We start from the raw sequence: 10,000 nt of genomic DNA, 5'->3' as shown, positions 1-10,000 counted from the left end.
CTCTTGCTCCTCCTCCTCCTCTTGCTCCTCCTCCTCCTCTTGCTCCTCCTCCTCTTGCTCCTCCTCCTCCTCTTGCTCCTCCTTGCTCCTCCTCCTTCTCCTCCTCTTGCTCCTCCTCCTTCTCCTCCTCTTGCTCCTCCTGCTCCTCCCCCTCCTCCTGCTCCTCCTCCTCCTCCTCCTGCTCCTGCTCCTGCTCCTGCTCCTGCTCCTGCTCCTGCTCCTCCTCCTCCTGCTCCTGCTCCTGCTCCTGCTCCTCCTCCTCCTGCTCCTGCTCCTGCTCCTGCTCCTGCTCCTGCTCCTCCTCCTCCTCCTCCTCCTCCTCCTCCTCCTCCTCCTCCTCCTCCTCCTCCTCCTCCTCCTCCTCCTCCTCCTCCTCCTCCTCCTCCTCCTCCCCCCCCCTCCCCCCCCCCTCCCCTTACCATTTCTTTTGCCTTTCTGACCCCCCTCAGTTTTCTCCCTCCTCTTCATCATTGTCCTTTTTCTCCTTTCTTTATACCATTCTCCATCTTCTCTTGCCTTCTACATCCCTTTGTCTCTTGCACCTTCTGCTTTCTTCCCCCTTTACCTTCCACCTCACTATTTTTACCTCCTGCCCCCCTTATCTTTACCTTTAGCCCCCTTATCTCTACCTTCTACCCTCTATCTCTACCTTCTACCCTCTATCTCTACCTTCCGCCCCCATCTCTACCTTTTGCCCCCCATCTCTACCTTTTGCCCCCTATATTTACCTTTTGCCCTATATCTTTACCTATTGCCCTGTATCTCTACCTTCCGACCCCTGTCTCTACCTTCCGCCTCCTAGCTCTACCTTCTGCCTCTTAGCTCTACCTTCCGCCTCCTAGCTTTACCTTCTGCCTCCTAGCTCTACCTTCTGCCTCCTAGCTCTACCTTCTGCCTCCTAGCTCTACCTTCTGCCTCCTAGCTCTACCTTCTGCCTCCTAGCTCTACCTTCCACCCCCTATCTCTACCTTCTGCCCCCATCTCTACTGTCTGCCCCCTATCTTTACCTTTGGCCCCATATCTTTACCTATTGCCCTGTATCTCTACCTTCTGACCCTTGTCTCTACCTTCTGACCCCTGTCTCTACCTTCCGCCTCCTAGCTCTACCTTTCACCCCCTATCTCTACCTTCTGCCTCCTAGCTCTACCTCTCACCCCCTATCTCTACCTTCTGCCTCCTAGCTTTACCTTTCACCCCCTATCTCTACCTTTCACCCCCTATCTCTACCTTTCACCCCCTATCTCTACCTTTCACCCCCTATCTCTACCTTCTGCCTCCCATACCTTCTGCCTTTTACACACCTTTTCCCCCCCTCCCTATCCCCTCCCTCTCTTGCTGTTACTCTTCCTCTTTAATAATTATTTTCCCCCACTCCTTTTTGTTTTTCCCTCCTCTTCCTTTTATCCCAGCCAACCTCGTAAATTTCTGTGTTAAGCTTTGTACAGTGTTTTCTTGACACAAAATAAAATCTTTTGACACTACTTGGATTCTCAGGTAAATTAACATTTTCATTATCTTTCAGGCAAGTACTTTGAAGAAATCAGTCAAGACACTGGCAAATACTGTTTTGGTGTAGATGATACACTTAAAGCTTTGGAATGTGGAGCAGTCGAGATCCTTATTTGCTGGGAAAATCTTGAGATTGTTAGGTAAGCACTATGGTATTTTGTCAAGAGACTGTTGAGCTAAAGGTTTGTTTTGATATTCACCACAATGTTTCTTTGTAAGTTAATATTTGTTTACTTCCTTATTTCCCCAGATATATCCTGAAGAACCATCAAACAGGTGAGGAAACCATTATGCATCTTACGCCTGAACAGGAGAAAGACAAGACCCACTTCACCGACAAAGCCGTAAGTAGATTGAATTATGTAACTTTTGAGTGTTAATTGAGTTGTTTTTTTTAAGGTTTGTGTATATGCAAATACTGTATTGATAGTTTGATTAATTACAAAATTTTCAATGTTCCAGACTGGGGTAGAACTTGAGTTAGTGGACTCTATGCCATTGCTAGAGTGGCTTGCCAACAACTACAAGAGCTTTGGATCCACCTTGGAAATCATCACAGACCGATCACAAGAAGGATCGCAGTATGTACGAGGTTTTGGTGGCATAGGAGGTAAGTGTTGTTCCATTTGATTTGTGATGGTGATGGAAAATGGTGAATGATGAATGATGCATTTTGTATCAGGAATATGATAGATTGATTAAAAATTGATAGTGATTAGGCTACATTACTGGAGTTTTGTATTAACTGGAAAGGTTAATTTGAAATAAATGATTTAAGTTGTACTATATCATACAGCTAGGGATAATGAAAAGATATTTGCATTGCTTTTTTCTCATAAAAGGTGTGCATTCTAGTCTTCAAAGCAAATTTTACTGACAATTGTACCAATTGTACCTTAAAAGATAATGGTTTTCCAATTTATATATAATCACTAGAATCTTTATACATTAGTTGCACTATTCCTTTTATGTGAAAGTGTTGATATTTTATTGTGCTCTTTTTATTTAATTGAGAAAACCAGAAAATTTGGATAAGGGAGTGCAGAAATTTAAATTCTATTACTCAGTCAATTCTTATTTTTATGAGTGTTGCTCCCTCCCAAAAAAATTCAAAAGAGAAAACTGAATGTGATGATTGTCATTTCATATTGTACTTTGACTTTGGTAGGCATCCTCCGCTACAAGGTGGACCTCCAATGTCTCGAGGACTTGGAAGAGTTGGGAGATCTGGACCTTGATATTGATGATTACATCTAAATAATATCCCTGCCTTAGCGTTTGTAGGGTCAGTTGTAGGAGGGTTTTGAACGCCTTGTTTTTATCCCTTTTCTCCGCAATATTCCCTTTAAGGTGATGTGGATTGCCCAATCTATGACTTGTGTGGCGAACTACACCTTGAAAATGAAATTATTGTTTCTGCTTATTTGGGAGGAGGGGAGATTTAGCTTGAAGTTTCGCTAACATTCTATACCTTAAGAAAAAGCGTTGTGTGGTGAATTGAGAAGCTTCATAGATTAATATTTTAATATATGAATTTGTTGAGTATTTTTATGATTTTTGATGTGTGAAATTTGGTTTTGTTTGTTATTTTATGTAGTTGAAATTAACATGTGTTGCAGTGTGTTTTCTCTTCTTTAAGATAAAAACAATAATTTGTATTGTTAAGAGTAAATGTACTTTTGTCTCCATATTTTATTAACAGCAAGAAATAAAGCTGTATACTTGTATAATTAGCTTAGGAATATTGACTACAACAGTTAATGTTTTTACATTTGCTTAAATGAGGAAAAATGAGGCCTTACTTTTGATTTTAATGCAGTCCAATATGTATCTCATTTGGTAGAGAGGCTCCAAACCCATTTCTGCTGATGTACAGGTGAAATGTAGCTCCTAAAATCTACTGAATTCTTTATGAATATCAACAGCTTCCTAAAATCTTAATTGCCACTGAACTTCATTGGACTTCATGATTTTTTGAGAAGTGTAGAATAGTTTCTTGTAACATGTAATCTCATTAAAAGAAGTTTCTATATTTCAGCAGAGAGCCAATTACTAGTACTGCCTTTCTCACCAGTTTACCCATTTCCTTGATTTTTGGAAATATTTTCTTTGATATCGGTTAGAGATACTTATAATGTCTATGATGATAAAAAAAAAGTATCAATAATGATAGCTTTAGTTAAAACAAAATATCCTGACAACTCAGAGAGGTGAACTCAAGCAAGGTCATAAGGTCTACAAATCATCGACTTGATCGTGACTTATCACTCGTGGGGCCATTTGTGTGTTGAGACATTTTACAAAATACTACTGTGAATACTACATTTTCCCTGCTGCATTGGGTTAACATGTGTGTCATGTAGATTTTTAAAACTGATTAGTTCTGTTATTAGCTCTAGCAATTTTCTTATTTATTCCGTTTTTCTTATTCTTAAGATGGTATTACAGAATTATGTCCCATGAATGATCAAATCGGTACACAATCGAAAGCGGAGTTGTTTTATTTATTTATTTTTTTTAGTTTTCTTCACCCGTCACCAAGGGGTTAATTAGTTTTTCATTAATAGTTGCATTTAAGTTCAAAATTTTATATATCTGTGGTATTGGTACACAAACACGGAAAGCATCAAAAGCTTTAATCCATCAGTGATGGTATTAGAAATCTCTCGGTGTCAAAGACTCCGGTGATTTCTGGCAACTCTCCCTCTGCTGTGAGCGGGAGTCTGCTACATGTAGCAGAACATCCTGCTTGACACGCTCTAGTGCGTTGCCACTCGTATATCCGTACCCAACAGATCAAGTGGTTTATGAGCGCTACACATGTGACCCGGCAGTAACGTGTTAACCCTTTGGTTACAGATGGCATGACGTACATGCCTTGTCCAGTGGAATTTTATTTTAGTAATTGTGCTTACACATAAATGGCTTCCTTAATTACTTAGTCGCTAAGGAGTTGATTATTAGCCATACATTTTTCACCTGTTTTCCCTTTTCCGTGACTTTGGAAAAGATTCTTTAATCAATTATAGTTAATAGTATTTTGATTCTTACAGTATAGTATTCATAATGTCAGTAATAACAAAATTATTATTGGTAGCATAAGATAGGGCCTTGTGGAATGATATGCGTGCAACAAATTTCACAAAAGACAACAGTGGATATTACATGAACCTGGACTAATGGGATGATATGTCCTCTATAATAAATTGTGGTTAAACATCAGCTGAAATGGGAACTGGACTTTTCTGCATGTGATTAATACACCAAGAGAACCTTCTTACTATCATGTTGCTACTAACTTAGGTGTGCATTTTTTATCATAACTAGTTTGTTTGAATCTCAATTATGCTTTTGAAATGTTTGTCTATTATTGTCTGGGAGTGTGGGTGTGGATGAGTGCGTGCGTGCTTGTTTGCAGGCAAGCAGTCGTGTGTGCACGTGTTTGTGTACATGAATGTGTGCATATATGGGTGCTTGTCTACATGTGTGTGCATATATTTGCTAGCAAATGTGCATTCATGTGCTAGCAAGTGTGCATTAGTGTGCTTAAATATGTGTGTATGATTTGGATTTACATTAAACTGTCTAAAGCAAATTGTAAGATCATTTTTGAAAATTTCAAAAAAACAAAAAAAAAAAAAAAAACATGAATTTAGATGTACAAGGTTTATTTTAGTTTATGATCTTTCTCATTTGGGTAACATGTCTTACTTAATAAATTCATAAATAATTTTCTTTTTTGTCTTTTTTCAGGGATCTTACGTTACAAGGTTGACTTGCAGCAGCTAGCAGACCTGGAAGAAGACTTCAATGACATTGACCTGGATGACTACATGTAAATTGCAGGGACTACTCGGATTTGCGTAGGGCTCGGCAGCGGAAGGGCACAACCACCCAACCTGTGGGAGCACGCATCAAAAGAAAGCACTTTGAATTGGCAGCAGCATCAAATTTACCAACGGTGTCTGATTGGCCAGGCCTTGCACTGCTCTGTTTAGTTCCCTTGTTGAGACGCAAGTCACTCCCGAAGAACTGCTGAGAGGATGTGGTTCTTACATTGTTGCCTGACAATCAGGCTTTTTCTGTTCTATATTGTAATAAATTTTTTGGAATATTATTACCAGCATCTAATCCTGGGTAACATTAATTACAAGGTGGCACATTGTGTGGGTGCTCAGGGCAAAGGGAGGGGAGATGGCAAGGGAAAAGAGGGAAAAGGGATTTTAAAGGGGGTGGAGATATAATGGGGAGGGGGGAGGGTATTATCCAAAGGAGGTTTATATATTTTCTGAATTTATCTGTTTATTAATTTTCTTTTCGAATGTTTTTATATGCCAGAAATTGCTTACTTTTCAGTAGTTTTACCTTAGGCCAAGGCCTGTGGATGTAATCCAGGTTTACATATTTCTTTTCCCAATTTATTCTCTGCTGCCAAACTCAAAGAGGGTGAAAAACGGCAATATCTTTCTTTTTTTTACTAGGGAATTCTCTTACGAGATGTGGGTGTTAATGGAATGAAATATTTATTGGTTGAACTGCATGCAGGGCCTCCCAAGCCAACACAATTTTGTTAGTTTTATTACGCAATTAGATAATTAAAATTTATTTTTCCATTAGTTCTTTTTTATCTGTAATGCAACTTACAAAATAATGTGATATTCTCAGGCCATCAACTGTTGCCCAAATAGCTGTAAATATATATAAAAAGATTATTTGTTCATAGTTTTCCAGCACATGCATAAGGGCTCTTGTATAACAGTTTGTCAGCAAAGGTCCCATATATATATATAGTTACCTCAGTGGCAGAAATAGCCCTCATGAAAATTCAAATCTTAATTGAGAAATGAATTACAGATTAGTTTAATTGATTCTTTAATTCTTTTCTTTTAACTAAGATTGTCAGACAGCTGTGAGAGAGATTCCATTATCGTAAGGGGTTCTCATGCAACAGGATTCGGGGAATAGCTTTCCGAGTGACTGGTTTTGTCTCAGCACGAATGGAGATGGGCCTAATGCCAGATACTTCACCCAAGAGGAGAGCCAGTGATGGCCCAAAATTCCAATTGCAAATTTTTATTGTTAATTTTTTTATAATTTTCTGGAAGACTGCGGGTGGAATTGTGTATGGATATGTATATTCTCCATTACCATAATGCGTTTTCTCCTCTGATACTGTGATCGCTATATATTGCTGTTAATTATTATTATTATCATTGTTTTTTTTTTTTGTTCTTCGTTTTTTGTTAGATGATAAATAGTTGCAAGTCAGGGTACATTTATAAAGCTCTCATGGTGTCTTGCAATGGTAGTCAGCAACAGGACAAGGATAGATTTAAAAGGGGGGGAGGGGAGAAAAAACAAGTCAAATGTTCAAGTTTGTATGATGTTTAAAGTCCATTTAGAAGGGAAAGGGTGGGGGGGGGGGGGGGGGTGAAGAGAAAATGTTGATGGTAAGAGGAAGCCCAGTCCCTCCTGATTCTGATGGCCCTCCTGGGGGATTCTCAAGGTTCCATGCCTTGGGGTCCCAGGTCTGTACCGGTCTTTGTGCTCAACGCTGAGTGCCAATCAGGGTTCAGATAAATAAAAAAAAAAAAAGAAAAAAAATAGGATCGGCAAACTCACAGGGCCTCTCATGGCTTGGCTGACCTAGGTGGGCTGCCTGTTGTTTTGATACGGTTAATCCCCGAGTGTGGTTAATTTTTGCCAAACTGTAGCATGTTATCTGTGCCTTATTGGGTATTTTATGTTCCTGTTCCTATGGACAGGGTACAAGTATTTGCGCGAGGAAATGATGTACTTGGATGAATTATTGGCTCGTCTTGACTACAAGGTGTCTGCACATTACCTCAGTTTGCACTTCCATTTTAGGTAAAAACCTCCAGTCAAGGTTTGGACTTGTAAGTCGAGGAGTCTGTGTGCGTGGAGTGGTGGACGCATCGTGGATTACACAAGAGACTTAGACATGGATCTGCATCTATTCCATATTTTTTTATGGTGGAAATAATCTACTATGCTTTTGCCAGCACTTGACTCCTGGCACATGTGAACTTCAAATGACGATAAAATATGCATTCTGTCAAGATTATGAGGTAGGGATTATAAAGTAATGGATGATCCTGGTCCATTGCCTTGGCAATATTTAGGAAAAAGAAACAAGTAAAATAAATGAATAGAAAAATGGGAATAACAACAACTTTCCAATTTTGGAACTTGTGACATATAAAAAGTCTGAAGAATTATTTATTTTTATTGTACTTTTTTACTAATGTATCATTTTGTGTAAATCGTATCGAACTTAAAATGTAGGTCAGTCCCTAGTGGAAGTAAAGTAAGTTCTTTTCAGAACTGGAAAATTAATTTGTATTTTTTTATTTTATCTTTATTTTTTTTGTAATAATTTTTTCTACTTACATTGGAACTCACTTTTCTATAAAGTAAAAAAAAAAAGATTTGTAGTGTGAGGCAGCCAGTTAACGTTAATTTGTAAGTACCAACGGGCTTTAAGCAGCTCTTTGTTGATTCGTAATCTCATCATTTGCCCTCTTGTATAAAAATGCTTTAGATATTTTATGAATATCATTAAATAGTTGTAATTCTGAAATCAGAAAATCCAAATCTTCAAATAGGAAATACTGTTTGTCTCCAAATGAAAGTCCCCAGCCCAAGCCAGCCGCCAGTGTACTATTGTTTTCTCTAGGGTGTTCTTGAAGACCTGTATGGATCGGCTAATAAAATACTTTAGGGAATTTATACATTTAATTTTTTTATCCTATTGTTTTTACAACCCTCCTCCTCATTATTATTATTATTATTATTGTTGTTATTATTATTGTTATTATTATTTCTATTATTTTTTATGATTAAGACCATTATTATTATTATTATTTATGGTTATTATTACTATTCATTAATATTCTTTGTTTTGTTTGAAAGAGATCTCCACTTTTGAAATGGGAGGATGAATTCATGCTATTGAAGATAACTGTAACTGCTAGTGCATGTTTGGATGATGTCCCTTGGAACTGATGTACATATATCTGGTTTGATCCAGTAGAATGTCCTTTTTTACAGATGGACACTAAAAGCATTTGAACCGATAACAATACAGATAAATTGAGTAGCAGGGGAAGGTTTGGAGATGAAGAAGACGGATTTTAGCTGTTGCATACATCATCTAGGAAAAGAATTCACACTTTCTCTGACTATTCTACTGGTTTCTTTCCTTTGAAAATAGGTTCTAGCAAAATCTGTGGAACCCAACAAAATGTATTCCACATTACTTGTTCCATTTTTGAATAATTTCCATTTAGATGTCCTTTTTACAGACAGACAGTAAATGTACTTGAACTGATAACAACATCGATAAATTGTGTAGCAGGGAAAGGTTTTTGGAGATGTAGGTTGACTAATGCATCATCATTTAAGAATGGAATCCATGCTGCTTTCTGTCTTTTCTGCATGTCTCCTTCCTTTAAAATTAGTTTCTGGTTAAATCTATAAAGCCATATAAAATGGTTCCATATTTAAGTCTCATTCTTTTTAGTAACAATTTCCACCTGGATAAAGTTAAGTGATATTGAAAGAATTTACTGTACAGTTCAGACATTTTTTTGAAGATGGCTGAAATGTGTAAAGTTTGTTTTACGTGTGTAAGTGGCAAAAAGGAAAAAGTATGGATTTCATAAGCATAATGCAAGTGAAAGAACAATAACCACTATAAAGAATCAAACTTACAGGAAGCTACAAGAAGTTTATTCCCAAAAAAATACAAGTATAAATCAAAAGTATAGTTAATGACTGGTTACACTGGATGAAATGTTATCATGTGTAAATAAACCAGGCCCATGATGAACAAAATAATAACAATTAATGAAGTACCATATTGTACAAAACAAGCTGGGCTTACACAGTTAAAGGTGTATCTTGAACACATCAACAGGTAATTCAGGAAAAGGATTATAGTGTCCTAATACATACACATCCAGGACTTGGTATGGATATAAAACAAAATTCATTATAAGCGACTTCGTCATCACCATAACTATAGTCTGTTCAATCAGGTCTGATAGCGGGGTGAACAAAAAGCTTGGCTGTGATTGGTGGATGCGAGTCGGTCGGAGTCAGTCAGAGTCGCACATGGACTGGGAGTCACTTCGGTTACTAGACGGAAATAACTGACTGTCGCGGGAACATTGGCTGCTCGCTTCCCGTTAGAGGCTTGCGACCCGGCAGTGGCGGCTTTATATGATGACGCTAATGGCAACTATAATGTTGATAATAATTTTGATAATATTGTCGATGATGATAACAAGAACAGCAACAAAGCTTTATCAGTAACAATAATAATGATAATTATAGCGATGATTATAATGACGAGAAAGAAATTGGTAATATTATCACTTATCTTTTCCATTATTATTGTTATTTTTAATATTGCTTCGTATTTTTATCATCATTCTTTCATACAATCATTCTGATAAATATTAAAGCT

General features: G+C 37.7%; 1 protein-coding gene across 2 annotated transcripts in view; it reads left to right on the top strand.

The window, feature by feature from the left end:
- Window positions 1-8,259, top strand: part of LOC125044584 (eukaryotic peptide chain release factor subunit 1) — a 22,874-nt gene extending 14,615 nt beyond the window's left edge. The window contains exons 9-13 of one of the 2 annotated variants that reach the window (XM_047641304.1): window positions 1,523-1,649; window positions 1,760-1,853; window positions 1,972-2,119; window positions 2,678-2,794; window positions 5,263-8,259. In XM_047641304.1, coding sequence (XP_047497260.1) covers window positions 1,523-1,649; window positions 1,760-1,853; window positions 1,972-2,119; window positions 2,678-2,766 — 458 coding nt within the window. In that variant the 3' untranslated portion in view covers window positions 2,767-2,794; window positions 5,263-8,259. The remainder of the gene's footprint in view (window positions 1-1,522; window positions 1,650-1,759; window positions 1,854-1,971; window positions 2,120-2,677; window positions 2,795-5,262) is intronic. The other variant, XM_047641305.1, reaches the window with a different exon arrangement.
- The last annotated feature ends 1,741 nt before the right edge of the window (window positions 8,260-10,000 follow it).

Source organism: Penaeus chinensis, chromosome 36, assembly GCF_019202785.1.
Source record: "Penaeus chinensis breed Huanghai No. 1 chromosome 36, ASM1920278v2, whole genome shotgun sequence".
Taxonomy (NCBI): domain Eukaryota; kingdom Metazoa; phylum Arthropoda; class Malacostraca; order Decapoda; family Penaeidae; genus Penaeus; species Penaeus chinensis.
Note: the sequence above shows the minus strand (reverse complement) of the source record. Positions and strands in the feature narration are given on the sequence as shown.